This window comes from Salmo salar, chromosome ssa16 (assembly GCF_905237065.1).
Source record: "Salmo salar chromosome ssa16, Ssal_v3.1, whole genome shotgun sequence".
Lineage (NCBI taxonomy): Eukaryota > Metazoa > Chordata > Actinopteri > Salmoniformes > Salmonidae > Salmo > Salmo salar.
In genome coordinates, this window is record NC_059457.1 from 65,834,983 (window position 1) to 65,862,974 (window position 27,992).

Genomic DNA, 27,992 nt, shown 5'->3' on the forward strand with positions numbered 1-27,992 from the left:
TCCTGTTCCCGCTCCTCGCACTAGCCTTGGGGTGCATGTCTCCAGTCTGATACCTCCAGTACCAGCCCCACGCACTAAGCTTCCAGTGCATCAGCCCAGTCCAGTGTATCCTGTTCCCGCTCCTCGCACTAGCCTTGGGGTGCGTGTCTCCAGTCTGATACCTCCAGTACCAGCACCACGCACCAGGCTTCCAGTGCGTCAGCCCAGTCCAGTACGTCCTGTTCCCGCTCCTCGCACTAGCCTTGGGGTGCGTGTCTCCAGTCTGATACCTCCAGTACCAGCCCCACGCACCAGGCTTCCAGTGCGTCAGCCCAGTCCCGAGCTTCCAACGACAGTACCTCGTCCAGAGTGTCCGGCAACAGTGCCTCGTCCAGAACTTCCGGAAACAGTGCCTCGTCCAGAACTTCCGGCAACAGTGCCTCATCCAGAACTTCCGGCAACAGTGCCTCGTCCAGAGTGTCCGGCAACAGTGCCTCGTCCAGAGCTTCTGGCAACAGTGCCCCGTAGAGAGACGGCCCACTGTCCGGAACCAAGAGAGACGGCCCACTGTCCGGAACCAAGAGAGATGGCCCACTGTCCGGAACCGAGTGAGAGGGCCTCCAGTCCGGAACCGAGTGAGACGGCCTACAGTCCGGAACCGAGTGAGACGGCCTACAGTCCGGAACCGAGTGAGACAGCCTACAGTCCGGAACCGAGTGAGACGGCCTACAGTCCGGAACCGAGTGAGTCGCCCTACAGTCCGGAGCTCCCAGAGTCACCCTACAGGCCGGAGCTCCCAGAGTACAGTCCAGGGTCTACAGTGACATGCTTCAGGCCAAGGTATTCTGTAGGGGTGGACTGGTCATGTGGGGGACTAAGGCCTGAGCCTGAGCCACCTCCACTGTAGGAGGTTTGGGGAGGGAGGGGTGTAGCACGGGAGCCGTCGGTAATGGCAGCCACCCTCCCTTCCCTCCCTTTAGTTTAAGGGGTTTCTTTTGTAGATATTTTTGTTGTTAAGTGTGTCTGCACCTTTGGGGGGGGGGGGTGTACTGTCACGTCCTGACCAGTAAAGGGGTTATTTGTTATTATAGTTTGGTCAGGACGTGGCAGGGGGTATTTGTTTTATATGGTTTTGAGTGTGTGTTTATGTAGAGGGGCGTTTGATTTATGTATTCCGGGGTTTTGGTTTAGTTCTATATTGTATATTTCTATGTCGATTCTAGGGTGTTTATTTTTATGTTTAGGTATTGGGATTGGGGCCTTCAATTGGAGGCAGCTGTTTATCGTTGCCTCTGATTGAAGGTCCTATAATTAGGAGTATGTTTGTTTTGGGTATTGTGGGAGGTTGTTCTTTGCACTGCTGTATTTAGCCTGCAAGACTGTTAGTTAGTTTGTTTCTTGTTTTGTTTATTAAGTGTTCGCAAATAAAGTTAAGATGAGCACTCGACCCGCTGCGCCTTGGTCCATTTACTACGACGACCGTTACAATGAAACAGTAATTTCGGGGGGGGGGGGGGTATTGATCAGTATAAGTAAAGAGCTGTGAACACTACGAGCGACAAGAAACCTTGAGAGATAAACCACAGAAGACTTTAAAGAAGAAAGAAATAAAACATGGCCAATTATCGGTGTATCGTGTCCACAATGGCAAAACCATCGAAGCCATTCTTTGTGAGGCCCCTGATTGTTTTAATGGTGGGGTGGATATCAGTGACGGACATATGGCTTACATTTTCCAACCGGACGATTCAACGGTCAAGATTTTCACAAACGGCTGCCTCAACACCCATTTTCAACCAAAAACAGAGTTTTTCTCCTGCGTTGCGGATGAGAGAATGGCTTAAGATAAGACTTGCTCTATGTCAGATCAAACAGGCCCTCCGTGGAACATCCCTGCCTGGGTATGCATTGGAAGAGGAAGTCTGCGGGCGAGATGATTTGAAAGCCATAAGAATCTCTTCAGTGGCATATAGTACGGACTCCAAAGTGACAATTTTAAGTTGTGCCGAATTCAATAGTGTAAATGCCACCAAATCAGTTAGTTCGTATGTATTTTCAAAAGCCTGCACAGAGGTCAACTATTTCGTGCCTGTCTTTAGCTTTAGGTGGGGAGATTACTTTAAAGTCCTTGAAATGATCAAACGTGGAAACTCTTTTCCAGCATCGTGAACATTTGCGTCGATGGGCGCTTCTGTCTTCAAGACAGAACATGGGCCTAAAGGCAAGACGGTTGATATATCATGGAGAAAAAAAACATATGAAACCTGGAAGGCACTGGAGATCAAGGGGGGAAGAGACAGTGTCTGAACCGGTCTCATCTTGACGATTGGGATTTAGAGATGGATGGTGGTGGTGGTTTACAATAGATAATTCCCAATGCCTTTTTCTCTAAGAAAATAATTACTAATAAAACATGTATATGTAGGATTGTTCAATAATAATGTGTAATATGTATGCATTTCAGTACTGAAGATTTAAGAAATGTAATTTACATTGAATGAAATATCAGGCTCTCTCTCAGGCTATGAAAAAGATATGACATTGACTCCTTAGTGCTGAACTTTACCCCGTCTATAGCCACCCTGGTTATTATATGACCCTGATGGTCATCTACGAAGGTTGGAACATCTTGAACAACAATAAGGGGCACATGTACTCTTAAATGTCCACTCAGCACAGCCCTCTGAGCATGGTTCCTCCCTAGTTTTAATCCTAGGTTTATGACTTCTAGGGTGTGTTTCCTAGATGCTGTGCTTCGGCATATGCATTGATGGGTCTTAGAATGTATTCGTCGCATGTGACAAATACAGTTTGATTTGATTTGAAACACACCTCCAGGCTGTGTAAGGGCTATTTGACCAAGAAGGAGAGTGATGGAGTGTTGCATCAGATGACCTGGCCCCCACAATCACCTGACCTCAACCCAATTGAGACGGTTTGCGATGAGTTGGACTGCAGTGTGATGGAAAACCAGCCAACAAGTGCTCAGCATATGTGGGAACTCCTTCAAGACTGTTGGAAAAGCATTCCTCATGAAGCTAGTTGAGAGAATGCCAAGAGTGAGCAAAGCTGTCATCAAGGCAAAGGAGGGTTACTTTGAAGAATCTCAAATATAAAATATATTTCAAAAATATAAAATATATTTTTTTGGTTAATACGACTCCATAATTTTGATGTCTTCACTATTGTACTACAATGTAGAAAATAGTAAAAATAAAGAAAAACCCTTGAATGAGTAGGCGTGTCCAAAATATTGACTGGTGCTGTATATAATTCATTTAAATGATCATTGCATTTTTTTATTCACAGTACAATGTCATGGTCAAATGTCACTGTTAACCTCATCGTGACCAATCATGACCCCTCTTACACTTCTCTTGAACTTCAGCTTGAAACACATCTCTACAATCAGCAGCTTCTCGTGTTCCAGCTGTTTCGGTGTCAGCCCGTTCATTTCATGTTCTAAAGTGGGAGAAGGAAAAATATTCACTTACTGACTATACTTGAAACACAGACCTGTAAATAGATGATCTATTACAGGTTGAGAATAAAACACCTCACCTCTGTTTTTAAGAGTATTTAGCTTAATGTCATTCTTGTCTTGAAGGTATTCCAGAGACTTTATATTCTGATTCCGCTTCCTAGGGTTAGGTTCTTATTTGTCAGAGTAAATAACTCATAGACTCTAGAGAAGCTTTAACCAAGTTTAATTCTGCCCAAAGGGTCTGTACAGCTGTAATTCAGACAACCCAACATTTCTCCCATCACAGATATATCCCACTTAAGACACTCCTCCTTCTCTCCAATCCTTACATCTTATGGTTTTACAGGAAAAGAGTAACAGGATACTAAACCCTTATTACTCCCTTCAGGGGATCTGACCTCACCTCCTGACCTCAACCCCTCCTTCACCTAATCTACAGATGTCCATCTGTCTCCCTATATCAATCCTTTGAGCTCCTCCCGTCCACCCAGCACATTCCACAGCCGCTCTGTCTTTCTACAGATCTCACTCCTTAATATACTATGCGTCTGATCTATCATGTCTTTAATATCTCAATGTTCAAAATGTCGAATCCAACAGTCCCTGCTCTTGAACAAGAGTATCCTAATGTTCAATTTATATAAACTTGGAAAATACTAATAAATGGATCAACAATGATAATAAAACATGGATAAGATTTTTTTTAAAAGATGATTAAACATGAATTAAACAAACTAACAAACGGAACAAACAATGAACAAACATTTACTGCGAGGTTTACAAATTCAGAGACTTATGGCCTCTGTACTATGATCACACAATGTGATTTCCATCTATCGTCACACAACAAAATGCCATTCCAGGTGAATCTGCTGTCTTGTTCTATGTCAGATGGAGCAGCTTTAAGTTTCTCCACTTCCCCTTCTGGTTCCTAAGAGAGTAATAGCACAAGACTTGGAAAGCAACAACAAAAACATAAAATAACAGTATTAACAATGTGATAAGCTATACATAATTATACATGCATGAAAACCAAAGTCTGAGACCCTGACAATTCCCACTCTCTCTTCACCTGACTCTATGCCTCCCGGATACTTTCCTGCTGGGTTCCACAAAAATGAAAGCTCTAAAAAGCTTCCTCATGCTTTCACCCAGTCTTCCCCTTTAGGCCCCAAGTCATGTCACTAGCAAGTGAGATAAACGTGCTGGATCAGATAGATGGCAAACCTGACATGCATGAACATGTACTGCAAATCACTGATGGAATTGTTCCACCAGGAAACAATCAACATATAGTATATGATGGAAATGATCACTCACCTGAACCTTGTTTGTCATGTCTTTGACTTTGTTGTTCAGCTTTTGTTTCTCCAGAACCAATGCTAGTCTGTGTGTTTTTGTCACATTCGCCGTAATGAGCGGACCAAGGCACAGCGTGAGTTGAGTTCCACATACTTTATTATCCAGTAAAACAACCAAAAAAACAATAAACAAAATACGAACGTGAAAGCCGTAGTGCACAAAACACTAACACAAACAATATCCCACAAACGCAGGTGGGAAAAAGGGCTACCTAAATATGATCCCCAATTAGAGGTAACGATTACCAGCTGCCTCTAATTGGGAACCATACAAACCACCAACATAGAAATACAAATGCTAGAAACCCCCCTAGTCACGCTCTGACCTATACACCATAGGGAACCCAGAGGGCTCTCTATGGTTAGGGCGTGACAGTACCCCCCCAAAGGTGCGGATTCCGACCGCAAAAACCTGAACCTAGATGGGGAGGGTCAGGGTGGGCAAATAGCGTCGTGGCGGCTCCGGTGCAGGACGTAGCCCCCACTCAGACCGCGGATCTGGCCCTGAAGCCGGGCTGAACGCCATGCCCGGACTGAGCACCGGAGCAGAGGAAGGCTCCGGCCATGGAGCAGGACTGGACGCCGTGCCTGGACGCCGTGCCTGGACTGGGCACCGGCGCAGAGGAAGGATCCGGCCATGGAGCGGGACTGGACGCCGTGCCTGGACTGGGCACCGGCGCAGAGGAAGGATCCGGCCATGGAGCGGGACTGGACGCCGTGCCTGGACTGGGCACCGGCGCAGAGGAAGGATCCGGCCATGGAGCGGGACTGGACGCCGTGCCTGGACTGAGCACCGGAGCAGAGGAAGGCTCCGGCCATGGAGCAGGACTGGACACGGTGCCTGGACTGGGCACCGGTGCAGAAGAAGGCTCCGGACATAGAACAGGACTAGACGCCATGCCTGGACTGGGCACCGGCGCAGAGGAAGGCTCCGGCCATAGAGCGGGACTGGACGCCGTGCCTGGACTGGGCACCGGCGCAGAGGAAGGCTCCGGCCATGGCACTGGCACAGGAAGCTCCGGGCCGTGGAACTGTCACAGGAAGCTCCGGGCCGTTGACCGTCGCTGGAAGCTCCAGCCCGTTGACCGTCGCTGGAGGCTTCGGGCCGTGGACCGTCACTGGAGGCTCCGGGCCATGGACCGTCGCAGGAAGCTCCGGGCCATTGACCGTCACTGGAAGCTCCGGGCCGTTGACCGTCGCTGGAGCCTCCGGGCCGTTGACCGTCACTGGAAGCTCCGGGCCGTTGACCGTCGCTGGAGCCTCCGGGCCATTGACCGTCGCTGGAGGCTCCGGGCCATTGACCGTCGCTGGAAGCTCCGGATTGTGTACTGTCACTGGAAGCTCCGGACTGTGAACCATCGCTGGAAGCTCTGGACTGTGAACCGTCGCTGGAGTCTCCGGATCGTACACACGCACTGGTGGACGAGTGCGGGGAGCCGGCACAGGATGTACCGGGCTGGTGAGGCGCACTGGAGGCCTGGTGTGTGGAGCCGGCACAGGTGGCACCGGACTGATGACACGCTCTTCAGGGCGAGTGCGAGGAACCGTCACAGGTGGCACCGGAATGGGGAGGCGCACTGAAGGCCTGGTGCGTGGAGCCGGCACAGGTGGCACCGGACTGATGACACGCTCTTCAGGGCGAGTGTGAGGAACCAGCACAGGTGACACCGGACTGGGGAGGCGCACTGAAGGCCTGGTGTGTGGAGCCGGCACAGGTGGCACCGGACTGATGACACGCTCTTCAGGGCGAGTACAAGGAACCGGCACAGGACGTACCGGGCTGAGGAGGCGCACTGGAGGCCTGGTGCGTGGAGCCGGCACGGGTGGCACCGGACTGATGACACGCTCTTCAGGGCGAGTGCGAGGAACCAACACAGGTGGCACCGGACTGTGGAGGCGCACTGGAGACCTGGTGCGTGGAGCCGGTACAGATGGCACCGGACTGATGACACGACTGATAACTAACATTTCTCTCCTTTCTCTCTCTTCCAACAGCTCCATCGCCTCCCCAATCGGTCTCTGGCTCTCTCCTCGGCTCGACCGACAGCCCCTTGTGCCCCCCCACAAAGAAATATTGGGGTTTCTGTGGCAGCAAACTGAAGACACGCTCTTCATGGCGAGTGTGGGGAGCCGGCACAGAACGTACCGGACTGGGGAGGCGTACTGGAGGCCTGGTGCGTGGAGCCGACACAGGTGGCACCGGACTGAAGACACGCTCTTCAGCACGCCTGCGCTGCAGCATACTCCTTGCCAACACCTCTCTCCGGTATCCCTCATTAAACTCCTCTATCGATTGCCAGGCGGTCTCTGGCTCTCTTCTCTGCTCAGCCGACCACCCCGTGTGCCCCCCCCCCCCAAAACAATCTTGGGGTTTCTGTGGCCCCGGACCCTGGCGTCGTCGCTGTCCTTCCATCTTCCTTGGTGATTCCCTCCAAGGAAGGGTCTCGCATCCTCCTAGGATTTCCTCCAATGTCCAAAACTCCTTTACCTCCATAACACACTGCTTGGTCCTGCATTGGTGGGATATTCTGTCACGTTCGTCGTAATGAGCGGACCAAGGCGCAGCGTGAGTTCCACATACTTTATTATCCAGTGAAACAACCAAAAAAAACAATAAACATAATACGAACGTGAAAGCCGTAGTGCACAAAAAACACTAACACAAACAATATCCCACAAACGCAGGTGGGAAAAAGGGCTACCTAAATATGATCCCCAATTAGAGGTAACAATTACCAGCTGCCTCTAATTGGGAACCATACAAACCACCAACATAGAAATACAAACGCTAGAAACCCCCCTAGTCATGCTCTGACCTATACACCATAGAGAACCCAGAGGGCTCTCTATGGTTAGAGCGTGACAGTTTTCTCTGTCGGTCTGAGAAGAAAATACTGTTCATTTAACTCCACAGTTAAAGCATGTAAACGCTCCAATATACAGTTATGTATCACCTACAATATCTGACAGCATGGATAGAGAAAGACGTGTGGGGATTTTGTTAATTACAATGTATGTCAATAAAAGTCAATGTAGGGCACCTCTATGCTTTTGGCAGCAGCCAGAATCCTCTGGTCCTCCTTCAGGTTTCTGGAGATGATCAGGGCCATGTGAACAGGGTCCTCCTGAAAGCGGTCCTGTGAAAGTGTATACTTTATTACTACAAACCCCAAAAACATTTACTGACACTAGGGTCATCAATTCCAAATCAACAACTCATTCAAAATCCTTAAAAGGGGAAATTAGCAGCAGAATGGATCACTTCTAATTGAGAATTCCTGTAACATACAAGCAATAAAGTATGGAAGGCCACTGGCAATAAGGCCTGAGCTCATACTACACCTGGAGGTTTCTTTTAACTTGCGGACTTTTAAGTTGTGTTGTCACAGGAGATCTTTCTCCAGGGCGAAGCGGCTGTGTTGGTCATCAAGCTGGGCTAGGAGATCGTGGAAGCGGACAGTGGCCAGGGATACTTCAACAGCCACATTATCCCTATGGATTGGATCAGTGACATACTGTATATCAATATCAGAACAGCAACATTATCTCTAGATATGGATTCACAGGAGAATTAAGATTGAAAGAGATTAAATACAATAAAATAAAGATATAATAGAACAGAGTAGAGTATTGTAGAATATCGGTCAAATAGAATAGATCTTTGTATATCCATTTTACAGCAGCCTCTCTGCAGTCTTCATCCCTGCTTGCTTACCAGTCGACGCTCTCAATCCACTTGCTGAGGTACCGTCTGATGTCCAAGGGGAAGGAGTCATCGTAGAGCTGGTGGACCTGCTCCTGGTATTTAGGGTCCAGTAGTTTCAGCTGGCACCACTGGGCCATCTAGACCAGTGAGCAATAACAGTAAAGGTATTATGAAAATGTACAGTTGAAGTCGGAAGTTTACATACACCTTAGCCAAATACATTTAAACTCAGTTTTTCCACAATTCCCGACATTTAATCCTAGTAAAAATGCCCTGTCTTAGGTCAGTTAGGATCACCACTTTATTTTAAGAATGTGAAATGTCAGAATAATAGAGAGAATTATTTATTTCAGCTTTTATTTCTAACATCATATTCCCAGCGGGTCAGAAGTTTACATACACTCAATTAGTATTTGGTAGCATTGCCTTTAAATTGTTTAACTTGGGTCAAACGTTTCGGGAAGCCTTCAACAAGTTTCCCACAATAAGTTGGGGGAATTTTGGCCCATTCCTCCTGACAGAGCTGGTGTAACTGAGTCAGGTTTGTAGGCATCCTTGCTCGCACACACTTTTTCAGTTCTGCCCACAAATGTTCTATAGGGTTGAGGTCAGGGCCTTGTGATGGCCACTCCAATACCTTGACTTTGTTGTCCTTAAGCCATTTTCCCACAACTTTGGAAGTATGCTTGGGGTCATTGTCCATTTGGAAGACCCATTTGCGACCAAGCTTTAACTTCCTGACTGATGTCTTGAGATGTTGCTTCAATATGTCCACATAATTTTCCTCCTCATGATGCCATCTATTTTGTGAAGTGCACCAGTCCCTCCTGCAGCAAAGCACCCCCACAACATGATGCTGCCACCCCCGTGCTTCACGGTTGGGATGGTGTTCTTTGGCTTGCAAGCCTCCCCCTTTTTCCTCCAAACATAACGATGGTCATTATGGCCAAACAGTTCTATTTTTGTTTCATCAGACAAGAGGACATTTCTCCAAAAAGTACGATCTTTGTCCCCATGTGCAGTTGCAAACCGTAGTCTGGCATTTTTATGGCGGTTTTGGAGCAGTGGCTTCTTCCTTGCTGAGCGGCCTTTAAGGTTATGTCGATATAGGACTCGTTTTACTGTGGATATAGATACTTTTGTACCTGTTTCCTCCAGCATCTTCACAAGGTCCTTTGCTGTTGTTCTGGGATTGATTTGCACTTTTCGCACCAAAGTATGTTCGTCTCTAGGAGACAGAATGCGTCTCCTTCCTGAGCGGTATGACGGCTGCGTGGTCCCATGGTGTTTACACTTGCGTACTATTGTTTGTACAGATGAACGTGGTACCTTCAGGCGTTTGGAAATTGCTCCCAAGGATGAACCAGACTTGTGGAGGTCTAAAAATAAATTCTGAGGTCTTGGCTGCTTTCTTTTGATTTTCCCATGATGTCAAGCAAAGAGGCACTGAGTTTGAAGGTAGGCCTAGAAATACATCCACATGTACACCTCCAATTGACTCAAATGATGTCAATTACCCTATCAGAAGCTAGTAAAGCCATGACATAATTTTCTGGAATTTACCAAGCTGTTTAAAGGCACAGTCAACTTAGTGTATGTAAACTTCTGACTCACTGGAATTGTAATTCAGTGAATTATAAGTGAAATAATCTGTCTAAACAATTGTTGGAAAAATTACTTGTGTCATGCACAAAGTAGATGTCCTAACCGACTTGCCAAAACTGTAATTGGTAACAAGAAATTTGTGGAGTGGTTGAAAAACGAGTTTTAATGACTCCAACCTAAGTGTATGTAAACTTCTGACTTCAACTGTATATACAGGGAGTACCAGTACCAGATTAATGTGCAGAGGTACAATGTATTTCAGGTAGATATGTACATGAAGGCAGGGTAAAGTGACTAGGCATCAGAATAGATAATAATGTTTGTGTGTTTGTGTTGTTTTAGTATGTGTGTGTGTACGTATGTAGTGAATGTTTATGTGTATGGGTTTTGTGTGGGAGTGTCAATGTATTGTGTGTAAGTGAGTGTGTATATGGTGTGTATATATAGTCAAGTGAGTGTGCATAGGGTCAATGCAAGATTGGGTCAGTGCAGATCGTTTGGGTGTCATTCATTGACTATTTAAATCAAATAAAATTGTATTTGTCACATGCGCCGAATACAACAGGTTTAGACCTAACAATGAAATGCTTACCTACAAGCCCTTAACCAACAATCCAGTTTTAAGAAAATACCTAAAAAAATAAGAAATAAAAGTAACAAATAATTAAACAGCAGCAGCAAAATAACAATAGCAAGGCTGTATATAGGGGGTACAGAGTCAATGTGCGGGAGCACCGGTTAGTTGAGGTAATTTAGTTAATATTTACATGTAGATAGTTATTAAAGTGACTTATGCATAGATAATATCAGAGGGGACATACAATGGTTCCAGACACTGCCATACACCTTCTCCCAATGCCAAAGGAGGGAGTGACTTGCGCACAGACATTGTGGAGACAAGTAATTGGTTCCCCATTAATCACGCCATCCCTTCACATGGTTTAACAGATACATTCACATTTGAAGACAATGTTCCATCCTGTCCTCTTCCCTTTCTGATATTCTGCATAGCACCAGGGACATGTAAAAGACAAGCCTGACCTCTCCCCTCTCTGGGCCCCAAGTGACTGAGCCCTAGCTAAGGGAAAAGTCCAACTGCCAACATTCATTATCCAAAGGAATACATTCTAATGACAAGTATCTCACATAAGCATAGTATGCAAATAAAACATCTTAATTATCTATGTTACCCAACTAATTCTGATTCATCCGCCACAATCTGTGGATCTGTTGGGACGGTATGCAAATTGGAGTGGGTCTAGGGTGTCTAGGATGATGGTGTTGATGTGTGTCATGTCCAGCCTTTCAAAGCACTTCAGAATTACACATGTGAGTGCTACAGGGCAATAGTAATTTAGGCAGGTTAGCTTAGATCTTTTGGGAACAGGGACAATGGTGGTCGGCTTGAAACATGTTTGGATTACAGACTGGCATAGCCGCGGTAAGTAGGGGTGCTGCAACACCCCCTAAAAAAGCTGAATGAAAAAAATATATATATACTTTGTTATTACACCCGCCCCCCCGGTTGGCAATTTTTTTTTAAATAAATACAAATACAAATAAAAAAATCGCAGCACCACCCCCAAACTACTTCCTGCAGCTATGCAGACTGAGACAAGGAGAGTTTGAAAATGTCAGTGAAAATACTTGCCAGCTGGTCTGCGCATGCTTTGAGAAAGCACCCTGGTATTCTGTCTGGTCCGGCTGCCTTGTTGATTGATAACCTGTTAAATGTTTTGCTCACATCGGCCATGGAGAGAAAGATCACACAGTCATCTGGAAAAACAGGGGCTTCCACACAAGGCACAGTCTTATATTCCTCGAAAACAGGCATTTAGCTCGTTTGGGAGTTCTGCATTGCTGGGCAACTCACAGCTGGGTTTCCCTTTGTAATCCATTATGTCTGCAAGGTCTGCCACATACGAGGAGCGTCGGAGCCAGTGTAATAGGATTCCACCTCCCTCCTTGTCCTTTTACATGTTTGATGTCTTGTCGGAGGTCGTAGCATGCTTTCTTGTATGCGTCCATGTATGTGTCCCGTTCCTTGTAGGTGGTAGCTCTAGCATTTAGCCCAGCGCGGATATTGCCTGTAATCCATGGTTTTTGGTTTGGATAGGCTATGTTAGTATAGTCACTGTGGGGATGACCATTGTCTATGCGCTTATTGCTATATCGATATTCTGAGGATTTTGTTATTATTATTAGAACGACAGATTTGTACCTTGTCAGCTCGGGGATTCAATCTAGCAACCTTTCGGTTACTGGCCCAACGCTCTAAAGCCCCTGGGCCCAAGCCCGTAGGGGGCACGAAAGGCAAAACAGAACAAAAAAAAACATAGGAGCCCACTCTCAATGTTCAAAATACACCAGAGAGCATAATTTCCCCACAGAGGATCACTCGTTTCTAAAGAATAACTGTGGATTAAGTTTGCTCAAAAGCACATACACGTAACTGCCAAAATAAAGGAAACACCAACATAAAGGATCTTAATAGGGTGTTGGGCCACCACGAGCTACCAGAACAGCTTCAATGCGCCTTGGCATATATTCTACAAGTGGACCTAAACCATGCCAGGAAGATGCACCCCACACCAAAACAAATTGTTTCTATGCCTCATTTACTCAAGTGTTTCCTTTATTTTGGTAGTTACCGGTATTCCAACAGTTGCAATTTGAGAAGCATGCTAGCCTAATACAGAACAGCTTTTTGCATTGCCATATAACCTATAGAAGGGTTTTGGAACCTCTTACCATGGCGATTTGACTGTTAAACTCATGGGTACGCTAGTAATGGCTGCCAGTCCTGACTTGAATGGGAACTGTCATCTATGGATTATATTTATATGGTTTGTTGCCGCTGTCAGTTTGCCTTTTACAAATTTCTAAATACAATTGCGGGAAAAACTTATTTTTCTCTCACAAATCCCAACAGCAGCACTGTATAGGCCTACTTACAGTATCTTCATCATTAGGTGAGTCAGTGTGCCACTGGAAAGTTTATTTAGTAGCCTACTGTAACCTATAATATATATACTGAACAAAAATATGAATGCAACGTGTAAAGTGTTGGTCGCATTTATCATGAGCTGCAAAAAAAGATCCCAAAAATTGTCCATACATTTTCCAAAAAGCTTATTTCTCTCAAAAACTGAAGAGTATTTCTGTCTTTAGTAAAGCCCTTTTGTGTGGAAAAACTCATTCAGATTGGCTGGACCTGGCTCCCCAGTATGTGGACCTGGCTCCCAAGTGTGTGGGCCTATGCCCACCCATGGCTGCGCCCCAGCCCAATCATGAGAAGTTCATAGTTTAGGGCCTAATTTATTTATTTAAATTGACAGATTTTTTTACATTGACAGATTAACTGAAACTCAGTAAAATCTTTGAAAATGTTGCGTTTATATTTTTGTTCATTATATATATTTCCTCCAAATATTGTACAATATGTGTTCTCGCTTCATTAGGCTGGGCTATTCTTTGAATTCAGACCAAATCGTTTTTATTGATCTCAGTTCGTCAGTGTCAAAGTAGACATATATATATAAACTATGACTTATAAATAGGGCCCTGCCCATTTCCAAGTTTCACCAGAGGCTCTAGCTACTTTCACTTTCCCTGAAAACACGTGGTAACACTTGGCTGTTCTGATGGGTGTTCTCCTTTCTGCTTCTGAACGGCAGCAGATAATAAAGCATTTGCTTTAGATGGTTTGCTCATGTTTTGGGGAAATTTGCGACGCGTCAACAAATACAAACACGTAATCTATCTTTGATTACAGTTAGTGAAACTGAATGTTACCATTGTCTTCTAATATCCACGAAATTACTTGAAATAGACTGCGAAGGATATCATGGGAGGATGTTTACCTGTCGGAACAGCCCTGTCCGGTTTTGTCTGGCAGCAAACTCTGCGTCTTGATTGGCTATCGAAAAAGAGTCTGAGTAACCTTGATCATATGCGAAACTCCTATTGGAGAAGACATTCTTCTGTATGTGGGTATCGTCATCAGGCTGTTACTCTACAGATAGAACTATAAGATTAGTTTTAAAATATATATTCGGTTACGCTGTTTGATGTTGTAAGTGACCTGACTGTACTTTTGCAGCGGATCTGCAACAGGAAACCATCATTTCTTCAAGTCTTTCGTTCGTGATTTGTTGTCCATAGTCAAACTAAAAGGTAAGGCGATCTATAATTTATTAGTGTTGATGACAGCCTCTATATCAGCTCATTAGAAAGGAGAAAGTAATCAACTACTTCAAAGCACTTGCAGTCTGTGTTTGGAAACGAGGAAGGACCTTTTGTGTTGTGAACGGGGAAATGAGGTGGTGGCCTGAAGCTGAAAAACCTGAAGTTGCTCGATCCCCGTCGAGGGAGGAGCTGATGTTTTGTATATGGCCGTAAAGCATGCTTATGGTGACAATACAATGTGTTGGCACCTTCCATTCATGCACATTTTCGCATAAAAAAACGGCTAAACTTGGAATCAATCACAACTCCCGTACATACCCCTCGTGATGAAGGCAGCCAATGGCCTGCTTCTATCTTCGATGTAAACACAGTCTCTTTCAGCACTATGGTGTTGAAGGTTGAGCTGCATAATGTTGGATGCATTGGAATATAATATTTAGGTGGTTTAAATGATTAACTTTCCCACTAAACTTCTAAAAGTTGACGGTGCCAAAATCTAGCGTGAGACATGTTTCCGGTAATGTTCGTTTCATGCATATACATTTGAACAAAGCACATCATCACAAATAGTGTTTCACCATTTATTGACTATGGAGACAAGTAGCGAAGGTGGCTTAGGGATTATTTGAAGTATCTAAATATAGTGTAACCTACCAATCAATGTAGTCTATAGTAAGTACCGTGGAGGGAACAATCTTACAATGTTGCAGTCTATACACGAGAGCTTTACCATCTATGCCAGAAGCCCGAGCCTCTGCTAGAGACTAGAACTGTCGTCAACGCATGATTCGGTATTCCCCCTTCTCTCTAGGAGCATTTGTGTGCCCAGGCCCCATAGGCGTATCAAAGTTCGCACCCTGGTCACTAATGTAGCTAACCGATGTAGAGAGAGACAAGTACCTTAGCAGAATGCAATCTAAAGCGTGTGTGGTCTAGAGAGGAGAGCTCGACCATCTATGGCAAAAGCCTGGGCTGCTGACGACAACAATATAATTCTCCCCACTGCATGTTACAATAGTAAAATTATCTGTTTTGTCATGTGTTAAACTGATTCTACATTGAATTTAGTCTTCGAAATGTTCAAACAACCATGTGTATCTGTAGTTGGTGTTCTTCAACTCCAAAATGTACTAGACTGTCCAAGACAAAATCCACAAAGAAAAGACAACAGGCAAATGCATATGTGGTCTCAATGTCTAAATAGTGACAGCAGGGCTAGTTCAAACTGCAGTAGCAGGGTTCTGCTCACAGGTCCGTGAATCAGCCCATGCTTGGTGATTTAGCACTTGTTGATCTCTGGGAGCAGGACACATGAGAGCTGAATAGATAAAGTGAGAGACCAGAATGAATGAAATAAATCATCACAGCAAAGGAATGTATTTTATGAGCTAGAAAATGAACATTCTGACAGTCTGCGGCAGGGTGGTCTGCAATCATCCTAGTCCAGCTATTGACTGGGATAATGTGGCATTTCGTATTTGTCAGTATGAATTAAATTAGTGGGTCCTGCCTTGATGACTGTATTAGATGTACACTACTTGTCCAATAGATTTTTGTGGTCTTAAATTATTACTTTGAATTATTACTCCCGGAATGACATGCTAGCTAGGGATAAACCTACAGTATCTGCTCCTGCTAGCTAGCAACATATCTTCTTATTAGCAAGCTAGCTACATTACTAAGGTTGCTGTGTTCTAGGTTGGGAGTTGTTTTACAGCTTGCATTGACGGTATCATGCTTCTCTAACTAAATAGTTCAAAATAAATAGACTTGATACCTGATAGCAGTTTGTCGGACGAAGATTGCTCTCGAGATGTCACCAGCTGTCTACTACCTTAGATACGGACACCGTGACTGGCAGATGTGATCAGCAGAGAGAGTACCATGAATAGTACACACGTTTTGAATTTAGTACTCTAGCGAACATAAAAGTATGTATTTAAATGTTTGTGTTCAGATGAAATAAATACACACTATGTAAAAACCAGCTCCTCCCTCGACAGAGATCGATCTCGAAAACTTAAGCAGATCCTGTCGCTTGCTACGGGCCATCACCTAAAGGGGTCCGGAAGGACCTTTACCTAGAACAGCAAGCTGATACAGGCCATATTGTAACCAAATACACTTTTCAAATCTAACGGTTATTGCTACCAGGTGCATTGATCCACGTTATAGTAGTTCCTGTCTCAAGACAATATGAATATCTTCATTTATTTCATTGGCTCATTTCATAACTCACTGTTACTCCTCCTTGATCAGATGGCCCAGTGGTGCCAGCTGCAGCTACTGGAGTCTAAATACCTGGAGCAGGTCGACCAGCTCTACGATGACTCCTTCCCCATGGACATCAGACAGTACCTCAGCAAGTGGATTGAGAGCATCGACTGGTAAGCAGTGATGGGAGGAGAGAGTGCTGTATTTAATAGATAAAGATTCTATTCTACTATATTCGGATCTATGCCATTCTATTTTAGTGTTGCTGAGAAGCTGCTGTATAATGGATAAATAAAGCTCTAATCTCTCTACTGTTATCTATTCATATCCTTCATCCGATCTCTTCCCCTGTGATTGAAACACTGTAGGGAAAATGTGGCTGTTCAGGACTCCTTAGCAACAGTACGTTTCCATGACCTCCTAGCCCAGCTGGATGATCAACACAGCCGCTTCGCCCTGGAAAACAACTTCCTGCTACAACACAACATCCGCAAGATCAAGAGAAACCTCCAGGTGTAGTATGAGCTCAGTCACGTCTGTGCCAGTGGCCTTCCATACTGTATTGCTTGTATGTTACAGTAATGATCTATAATAACTTTTTTTTAAATTTTTATTCTGGTTATGACCCCAGTGTCTGAATGGTTTTTGCGATTTATAGTAAAAAATGTACATGCTTTCACAGGACCACTTTCAGGAGGACCCTGTTCACATGGCCATGATCATCTCCAGAAACCTGAAGGAGGAGCAGAAGATTCTGGCTGCTGCCAAAAGCATAGAGGTGCCCTACATTGACTTTCATTGACATACATTGTAATTAACAAAATCCCCACACGTCTTTCTCTATCCATGCAGTCAGATATATTAGGTGATACATAACTGTATATTGGAGCGTTAACATGCTTTAACTGTGGAGTTAAATGAACAGTATTTTCTTGTCAGACCGACAGAGAAAACACACAGACTAGCATGGTTCTGGAGAAACAAAAGCTGGACAACAAAGTCAAAGACATGAAAAACAAGGTTCAGGTGAGTGATCATTTCCATCATATACTATATGTTGATTCCATCAGTGATTTGCAGTACGTGTTCATGCATATCAGGTTTGCCATCTATCTGATCCAGCACGTTTATCTCACTTGCTAGGAAGCGGATCAGAATGTGAAGTCTCTGGAATACCTTCAAGACGAGCATGATTTTAAGGAAAATACTCTTAAGAACAGAGGTGAGGGTTTTATTCTCTATCTGTAGTAGATCATCTATTTACAGGAATCTGTGTTTCAAGTATAGTCAGTAAGTGAATGTTTTTCCTTCTCCCACTTTAGAACATGAAATGAACGGGCTGACACAGAAACAGCTGGAACACGAGAAGTTGCAGATTGCAGAGATGTGTTTCAAGCTGAAGTTCAAGAGAGGGGTAAGAGGGGTCAGGATGAGGTTAAATAGGGACGTTTTATCATGACGTTGTACTGTGAATATTAAACTATTTGTTTACGCCTCAAGCACCATTAAAACGACGTGTATTTTAGTCATTCAGAACATATGAGTTGAGACTAAGGGGTCTTTCACACCAAATTGGTTTGGTGCGTTTTTTTCCAAACTCTGGTGCGTTTACACCCTTAGTTCTTGGTTCTTTGGACTGGTGTGAACATTATATCCGCACTTGGGAGGGCACTAACCAATGCACAGGGGTTCACTCAAAAAGGGTGGTCTCGGTCCAATTCAATTCGTACACTGTTGCGGTTCGCTGCAGGTGAGAATGCAGTCAGCCAAAACACAGAAAAAGAGGTTGCGCATTATTTTTGGTTCGTTTGACAGCATTTTATTTAATGCACGCAGCATCATCACTTGAGATCTCTGAAACATTTTGTGAGTAGCAGCGCATCCAATGCAGGTTAGGGGAGCCCGGGGGCTATACCGGGGTTATAGCTGAATATAGCCTATTCACGTTGCAGTTTGAGCGGCTATGGTGCTCCGTTTCCTCCCACATGTTGTTGGAAGACCAAAGCGAAAGTAATATGAAGATCGGGACACACAAGTGATGCTTTATAATAATCATAGATGGATTTAACGTGAGCATTTAAACAAATGACTTTTATGGACACATGGTTTTGTTGAGGAATTTTTTGTTCGTTTGACATTTGGAAATGTGAAACCAATCGGATCAAATAGGGGGAAAAGACAATGTAACAAATAGAGTAGAACCATATCTCAAAACTATATGTGAAAACGCCCTTAGAGTCTATTATCCAGTGATAACCAGCCTGCTCACGTTGAAGAGTAGATAATAACTGTTCTTTGTGTGCATGGACTTGCATGAACTTTACTTAATTTCCTCCACAGGAAGTGGTTGGCCAGTTGGCGGAGGTGCTCAACATTGCCGAGGCGGTCCAGTCAGACCTGATCTCAGAGGAGCTGGCGGAGTGGAAGAAGAGGCAGCAGATCTCCTGTATTGGAGGACCACCCAACGCATGTCTGGACCAACTGCAGAACTGGTGAGGAGACTAGTTCATTCTTTTGGGCATCTCTTGTCTGATCAAGCAAAAATATGAATTTAGGAACCCAACAAATAAAGTATTCTTCTTATTCTGCTTCATCTTCTTCTTCCCCTGTAGGTTCACAGCGGTGGCGGAAAGCCTGCAGCAGGTGAGGCAGCAGCTGAAGGAGCTCCAGGAACTAGAGCAGAAGTACACATACGACAACGACCCAATCAAACAGCAGAAAGGCTTCCTGGAGGGGCGGGCCCTGTCACTGTTCCGGAACCTCCTAGAACAGTGAGTGACACCACATTTGTATTCCAATGTTAAAGGCCCATTCTGTGTTTTTCGCTGGTGTTTTTGATTATTTTATAGTTTTTTGGTTTTGTTTGTCTCCCCAATTTTGTGGTATCCAATTGGTAGTTTACAGTCTTGTCCCGTTGCTGCAACTCCCGTACGGACTCGGGAGAGGCTAAGGTCGAGAGCCATGCGTCCTCTGAAACACGACCTTGCCAAGGCGCACTGCTTTTTGACACACTGCTCGCTTAACCCAGAAGCCAGCCCCACCAATGTGTTGGAGGAAACACCGTACAACTGGCAATGGCAGTCAGCGTGCATGCTCCCCGCCGCAACAAGGAATCGCTAGACAGTGATGGGAAAAGGACATCCCGGCAGGCCAAACCCTCCCCTAACCCGGAGGACACTGGGCCAATTGTGCGCCGCCGCATGGGTCTCTGTGACACAGCCCGGGATCGAACCCGGGTCTATAGTGGCGCCTCTAGCACTGCGATGCAGTGCCTTAGACCGCTGAAAGTATTCAGACCCCTTGACTTTTTCCACATTTATGGAAAACACCAGTCTCAACGTCAACAGTGAAGAGGCAACTCCGGATTCTGGCCTTCTAGGCAGAGTTCCTCTGTCCAGTGTCTGTGTTCTTTTGCCCATCTTAAACTTTTATTTTTATTGGCCAGTCTGAGATATGTCTATTTCTTTGCAAATCTGCCTAGAAGGCCAGCTTCCCGGAGTCGCCTCTTCACTGTTGACGTTGAGACTGGTGTTTTACGGGTACTATTTAATTAAGTTGCCAGTTGAGGACTTGTGAGGTGTCTTTTTCTCAAGCTAGACACTGTAATGTACTTGTCCTCTTGCTCAGTTGTGCACCGGGGCCTCCCACTTCTCTTTCTATTCTGGTTAGAGCAAGTTTGCACTGTTCTGTGAAGGGAGTAGTACACAGCGTTGTACAAGCTCTTCAGTTTCTTGGCAATTTCTCGCATTGGAATAGCCTTCATTTCTCAGAACAAGAATAGACTGACGAGTTTCAGAAGAAAGTTCTTTGTTTCTGGCCATTTTGAGCCTGTAATCGAACCCACAAATGCTGATGCTCCAGATACTCAACTAGTCTAAAGAAGGCCAGTTTTATTGCTTCTTTAATTAGAACAACAGTTTTCAGCTGTGCTAACATAATTGCAAAATGGTTTTCGAATGAGAAATTAGCCTTTTAAAATGATAAACTTGGATTAGCTAAGACAACGTGCCATTGGAATACAGGAGTGATGGTTGCTGATAATGGGCTTCTGTATACCTATGTAGATATTCCATAACAGAACCTGCCGTTTCCAGCTACAATAGACATTTATAACATTAACAATGTCTGCACTGTATTTCTGATCAATTTGATGTTATTTTAATGGACAAAAAATGTGCTTTTCTTTAAAAAACAAGGACATTTCTAAGTGACCCCAAACTGTTGAACGGTTGTGTATATATATACTGTATATTCTACCTATTTGTTCTTGAAGAATATCTAAATGCTTCTATACAGTATATCCCCTCTAAATTCCTTGTGTCTATGGTGTTTCTCAGTTCCTTGGTGGTGGAGAGACAGCCCTGTATGCCCACACATCCACAGAGACCTCTGGTGCTGAAGACACAGGTGCAGTTCACTGTCAAGCTCAGGTAAGCACAACACAACAGCACCTCCCGTCAGTAGTTCCTATGAATCCGTCCAGACCTGGTTGAATTTTGATTTGTATTTTCTCTCTAGATTTCTTGTGAAGCTCCAGGAATTCAATTATCAACTCAAAGTGAAAGCTTTGTTTGACAAGTAAGTGGATGAGTGTGGTAGAATATATGTGTTTGTGCATTGTTGTGCCCTGCTCTTGAATTTGTGATGTGAATACATAACTAAAGAAGGAATGCACATTGCATTTTCTCTCCAGGGATGTTACAGAAAAGAAAGGGTTTCGTAAGTTCAACATATTGGGTACCAACACAAAAGTTATGAATATGGAGGAGTCAAATGGAAGCTTGGCTGCAGAGTTTCGCCATTTGGTAAGCTGGCACAATTTACAAATAGCATACAGGGCATTACATCTGAATAAGTTGTCCCGATTGTCCATTTGGACCTGCACTGTCATCACTCCTTACAGTTTATTCTCTGGTCTCAACACAGCAACTGAAAGAGCAGAAAGTAGCCGGCAACAGAACAAATGAGGTGAGAGACTACCTGGGTTATATGACTGTCCTATAATGACAAGGTAACCAGTTACAGTCAATTCACTCCGATAGATATGAGAAGTACTAAGTACAGCGTGGTACTGAGTCCTAGGGTGCGTCACAATAATATCTCTTTTCTACTACTTCCCACATATCTAAAAGCATTGAATTGGTATGGTTCGGAGGGAGTGTCCTTCATATTTCTTATACCAGTCATTTCCTTTCAAATCAGGGAAGTGAACAAGTGCAGACAATTGGGACATTGCCCTAATGTGTTACTGTCTGAACATGTTATTCCAGGGGCCTCTCATTGTGACAGAGGAGCTACACTGCATCTGCTTTGAATCTGAACTCAACCAGTCAGGTCTTGAGCTCAAGCTAGAGGTAAGTGGTCTGAAATATAGTTTAGAAAGGAAACGCCAAGTAGAAAACGTTTTTGTTTTTTTACAATTTATTTAAGAATGAATAATGCAAGTCGTGGCGATATAGGCTCTGCTCCTTCAGGGTAGCTCACTGCCCATGCAAAGTGTCATTATATAAAATGACCTACAAGCAGGAAAACAGAACCTAACAGGTAGAGGCTGGGGTGATGGTGGGAGTAAAGAAGCAAACGGATACTAGCAGTAGCAGCAAGTGGCAGCAGGATGTGTTAGCAGAATCAGTCACCTTAAATAGAACGCCAAATAAGGTAAAGGGGATCGTTACTAGCATCTAATTGGTGCCATCTCAGCTGATGCTGAAGCGGGCACTCGGGTTCCTTTTCTGAACTGGCTTCACTTTATTTCAGAAAACAAACACCACATAGAAATATGTTTAACCATTTATTAAATAATTAATATTTCAAGTCTTGGCGATATAGGCTCTGTTACATCAGGGGAGCTCACTGCCCAAGCAAAGCGTCAATATATAAAATTACCTACAAGCTATACCAATCCCCCAAAACAGCAGAACCATACACCAGACGACTATGTGTCGCTACTGCAGAAAGTGCCATTGAGACATGATCAAATAGACCTGCTAGGTCATCCTACCATTACAAGACTATACTATGTGTGAATATGAACCATGTGTAGAATGCGCTGTGTAACGTATGTCCACCACAGGTGGACTCCAATCAAGTTGTAGAAACATCTCAAGGAGGATCAATGGAGACAGGATGCACCTGAGCTCAATTTCGAGTCTCATAGCAAAGCGTCTGAATACTTCTGTAAATAAGGGATGTTGTGTTATGTTTAATATTATTTAATTTGACTTTCTCTGGCCTCTGGTCCTTCTTAGACCATCTCACTGCCCATCGTGGTCATCTCCAACGTCAGCCAGTTGCCCAGTGGCTGGGCCTCCATCCTGTGGTACAACATGCTGACCAGCGAGCCCAAGGTAGTACAGTGCATTCATTCAATTGAACCTTTATTTATACATCTTATTTGCATTGAGATCAAATCTCATTGCAAGAGAGACCTTTTCAGAAAGCCCACGCATTAGCCAGTCTAAATCAGAATTTTTTTAAATTGACAGAACACAAACACACTGCTCTCCTTTTCTGTCTCGCTTGTTTCCCTGGTCTGTCCCAGAACCTGAAGTTCTTCCTGAGCCCTCCTGCAGCGTCCTGGGGTCAGCTGTCTGAGGTGCTGAGCTGGCAGTTCTCCTCTGTCACCAAGAGGGGACTCAATGAAGAGCAGCTAGGCATGCTGGCTGACAAACTACTGGGTGAGTCATGATGGGGGATTGGCTTTTGTTATGTTACCATACTTGTAATAACGTTGTTGGTTGATTTACAAACTCCCGATACTTCATGATGAGGTTAACCTAGATACATTTTCTAACAGGCCAGAAAGCACAGAGGAATCCTGAGGGCCTTGTCCCCTGGACCAAGTTCTGTAAGGTAGGTCATGACTACAATATACAGAATACAACATCTTTACAGTTGTAATATAGAAGGACCTAGTAATCCATCTAGACATCTGAAGACACATTGTCTACTGTAGAGTCTCAGTGAGAAGAGCTTTCCCTTCTGGCTGTGGATCGAAGCTATCCTGGACCTCATCAAGAGACATCTGCTGTCCCTGTGGAACGATGGGTGAGTTAGTTCTTTATCAGTCGGTTGAACATTATCATTATCTAGAGAGTTAGAGTTAGCAGAATGGTGTCTATAGCTTGCCACAACAGACTTCATACTGTTAGAGCTGCAATTTCTCAGCACAAAAGCAAACAACTACACTGTTAAGCTCTAATTAGCTGAGGAACGCTCAATTCGGTTCTCTTATATCGAGGCAGAGTTGTTTTGATAACTGGTTGAGGTATTTGGTAGCAACAACATTGAGTCAACATCAGTCAATTCTTGTAAAAATTGAAAAAGTCTGTGTTTGTATTCGATAAAAGTTTGTATTAAAAGTACGAATTTCAGCACACCGCTGAAGGAATGCAGTTGTATAGGACAAACATAGGTACAGGTAAGCATTTTCAGAATTTACATTTTTACGAGAATCAACTGATGGTTGTTACAATGTTGTTGCTAGAAAATCTTGCGATCAGTTATAAAAACTCACTCCGCCTCGATATAAGAGAACCTAGTTGAGCGTTTCTCTTGCTAGCACTAATGGACTACCAGGGACCACACATGGCTGAATCAGGTACAGTGCATTCGGAAAGTATTCAGGCCCCTTCCCCTTTCTCACATTTTGTTACGTTACAGACTTATTCTAAAATGGATTCAATAAAAGAAAATCCCAATCAATCACAGTTCCCCATAATGACCAGGCGAAAACAGGTTTTTGGAAATGAATTAAAAACAGAAATACCTTCTTTACGTAAGTATTCAGACCCTTTGCTATGAGACTCGAAATTGAGCTCAGGTGCATCCTGTTTCCGTTGATCATCCTTCAGATGTTTCTACAACTTGATTGGAGTCCACCTGTGGTAAATTCGATTGATTGGACATGATTTGGAAAGGCACACACCTGTCTATATAAGGTCCCACAGTTGACAGTGCATGTCAGAGCAAAAACCAAGCCAAGAGGTCGAAGGAATTGTCCGTAAAGCTCCTAGTCAGGATTGTGTTGAGGCACAGATCTGGGGGAAGAGTACCAAAAAATATCTGCAGCATTGAAGGTCCCCAAGAACACAGTGGCCTCCATCATTCTTAAATGGAAGAAGTTTGGAACCCCCAAGACTCTTCCAAGAGCTGGCCGCCCGGCCAAACTGAGCAATCGGGGGAGAAGGGCCTTCGTCAGGAAGGTGACCAAGAACCGGATGGTCACATTGACAGAGCTCCAGAGTTCCTCTGTGGAGATGGGAGAACCTTCCAGAAGGACAACTATCTCTGTAGCACTCCACCAATCAAGCCTTTATGGTAGAGTGGCCAGGTGGAAGCCACTCTTCAGTAAAAGGCACATGACAGTCCGCTTGGAGTTTGCCAAAAGGCAGCTAAAGGACTCGCAGACCATGAGAAACAAGATGGCGCCGGAGAAGATGGCTGCCGTTTTATTGGATCTTAACCATCCGTGCCATTTTGTTTGTTTTTTCACATTGTTTATAAAAGAATGCTATCTAATGTTGCTTCACTTGTCTCTTATGACCGAAAAGAGCTTCTGGAAATCAGAACAGCGATTACTTACCTTGAATTGGACTAATAATTTTTCATTCATGAGTTGGACGAGAAGGATTTACACCAGACACACGAACAGGCACTCATCCCCGTAATTTGCAGGAGAAAGAGACAGAGATTTCGCGGAAGGAGATCGGGGTGCCTTGTGAGGATCAGGCAACGAGTGGCTAATCTGCCTTTGCCATCCATACTGTTAGCCAATGTACAATCTTTGGAAAATAAATGGGACGAAATAAAAGCACGTATATCCTACCAATGGGACATTATAACCTGTAATGTCTTATGTTTCACCGTGTCGTGGTTGAACGACGACATTAATAACATACAGCTCGCAGGTTATACACTCTATCAGCAGGATAGAACAGCAGCATCTGGTAAGACAAGGGTTGGTGGTCTATGTATATTTGTAAACAACAGCTGGTGCACGGTATCTAAATAAGTCTCAAGGTTTTCCTCGCCTGAGGTAGAGTATCTCATGATAAGCTGTAGACCACACTAAACATAGAGGTTAAGAAATGTTGTTTATTCTCTTTTTCTCACCCACACAGTTGCATCCTGGGCTTTGTGAGTAAGGAGAGGGAGAAGGCCCTGCTGACTGGGAAGTGTCCAGGCACGTTCTTGCTGCGCTTCAGTGAGAGTAGCAGAGACGGAGCCATCACATTCACTTGGGTGGAACACGACCAATACGGTGAGTCTGTGTAAAGACACACCACACACACAGCGGCCCAGTAGCCAATTACAATTAAAAGGTTGATATATTTCAATGTGTGTGTTTCGCAGATAAGCCTGTATTCCATGCAGTGGAGCCCTACACCAAGAAGGAGCTGTCTGCCGTCTCTCTGCCTGACATCATCCGCACCTACAAGGTGATGGCAGCTGAGAACATCCCAGAGAACCCACTCCGCTTCCTCTACCCAGACATCCCCAAAGACAAGTCCTTCGGAAAGTACTACGCTAGGGCCTCAGAGGGTAAGCAGCCAGTGACCTCTTTGTTTTTCAATCCTCTGTGAATATTATAATAAATAATATATGCCATTTAGCAGACACTTTTTATCCAAAGCGACTTAGTCATACGTGTATACATTTTACGTATGGGTGGTTCCAGAATAAAGAAGCATTACTGAAATCTACTTCCATTGTCCCACAAAGAGTGGCTGAGAATTCTTCTCTCTTCAGTTTGCTCCTCAATCATTCACCTTGGTAGCAATAGTGTTATTTTTGATTTACACAAAGCCCCTGTAAAGACCCGGATGTCTGTTTGGTAGACCATCGGGGTTGTGTTTTATGACCAACCTCTCAATCAATCAATTTTCTCTGTATAGCATTGAACGACCATAGGAGTTGGCTATAGATCACAGACAGATCTGGGACAAGTGGTCTTATATCGCTGGTCCACCATTTTTATTTTTCAGCATCGGAGCCTATGGATGTGGAGAGTTCCAGCAGCACAGGATACATGAAGACAGAACTCATATCAGTGTCAGAAGTGTAAGTCTAGAGTATCCTTCATAATACTCAATATTCATGTCGTTAAAGGTAAAGATGCTATCAGATACTTTTATTTGTATTTGCAATAGTCTGGTTTGAGTATGATCTATAATCTGATTTAACTGTTATTTTCACAATGTGTTTTAGTCACCCCTCTAGACTGCAAGACAACATGATGCCCATGTCGCCAGACGTGTTCGGAGAGTTGAAGAGGAGCGTTGCGCCAGTGTTCCAGTGTTGGACTGGTCCTAAGGAAATTGATGCTGTGGTGAGTAAAACCTCCCCTCTGGTGTTTATTCTATTCAATTGCAGTCAATGCCAAGCAATAAGAATTGAACAATGCATTAATTTGCGAATATGTCCCTTGCATTTCTCGTCCATTATTGTTCTTTATCATACTACTTGCCTCAGGCGTCTGATCTCGGAGAGTTTTTAGCTGAAGAATTTCAGGTATTGTGAATGGTACCGTTTTCTCCGAATAAGCATGTCTTTGCAAGTAATGACAGGCTGTGGGCGATGTTTCAATAGTGCCAAATAATCACTGGCATCTACTGTAGTAACTTATAGTAAGTACCTGCAGTACAATTGTTTTGTGTTTTCAGCATGAGGCTCACGTATGCATGATTGTCTGTAGTCTGCTACATTTCCACTACGCAGCATCCTCTAAAAATGCTTCAATCTCTTGAGATGGGAATGAATGTGCATATTGCAAATTCAATGTCATCATGGTGCCATTTATTTTGTCCCTCTGACCAATGGTAGTTTTGCATCCATAAAGACATTTTGCTCATGTTGACATTTTATCCATCCCTCTGTAGATGTTTGAGAACACACCTGACTTGGACCGCAACTGAGCCAACAGACATGTGGGACCTGATCTTTTAGTTTTATAGTCTCATACTGAAGCCCATTTCATTTGCGTCCTTTACTCTCCTTGAACTTCAGTAGTCACATTCCAGAACAAATACACTTTTTTTTTAACCTAGTCAGTTTAGAAATATACATTACACTTATATATTATTATATGTATTACACAATTAATAATTTGGTGGTAATGTGCATGAACATAAAACACTGGCAATAGGGACTCCTATGTCTTTCCATGCCGATGTTCAACCATATACAGTCCCGTGTGGCTAACTTGCGACGCCAGGGTTGTGGGATCGATTCTCATGGGGGATTAGTAAAAAGTGTGAAAATGTATGCACTCACTACTGTAAGTCACTCTGGATAAGAGCGTCTACTAAATGACCCCAAAAAATGAATAAAGGGAGATATCATCCATCTTTAAAATTATATCTTTATTGTTTGATCATTGAAATAAATACAGTACCAGTCAAAAGTTTGGACATACCTACTCATTCCAGGGTTTTTCTTAATTTTTACTATTTTC

General features: G+C 44.0%; 1 protein-coding gene and 1 pseudogene across 3 annotated transcripts; one reads left to right on the top strand and one right to left on the bottom strand.

Moving 5' to 3' along the window:
* Nucleotides 1-6,739: 6,739 nt before the first annotated feature.
* On the bottom strand, nt 6,740-8,667 carry LOC106574284 (signal transducer and activator of transcription 1-like; annotated as a pseudogene).
* Nucleotides 8,668-14,013: 5,346 nt separating this feature from the next.
* Nucleotides 14,014-27,941, top strand: stat1a (signal transducer and activator of transcription 1a). Of its 3 annotated transcripts, NM_001123654.1 has the most exon segments (25): nt 14,173-14,311; nt 16,583-16,710; nt 16,906-17,050; nt 17,220-17,315; nt 17,477-17,563; nt 17,681-17,759; nt 17,860-17,951; nt 18,878-19,029; nt 19,150-19,308; nt 20,875-20,967; nt 21,056-21,115; nt 21,231-21,342; nt 21,464-21,505; nt 21,808-21,891; nt 22,786-22,884; nt 23,079-23,214; nt 23,334-23,389; nt 23,493-23,584; nt 25,660-25,799; nt 25,892-26,080; nt 26,524-26,599; nt 26,747-26,818; nt 26,820-26,829; nt 26,831-26,867; nt 27,418-27,895. In NM_001123654.1, coding segments are annotated over 23 exon segments (2,220 nt in total). In that variant the 5' UTR covers nt 14,173-14,311; the 3' UTR covers nt 26,852-26,867; nt 27,418-27,895.
* Nucleotides 27,942-27,992: the final 51 nt, after the last annotated feature.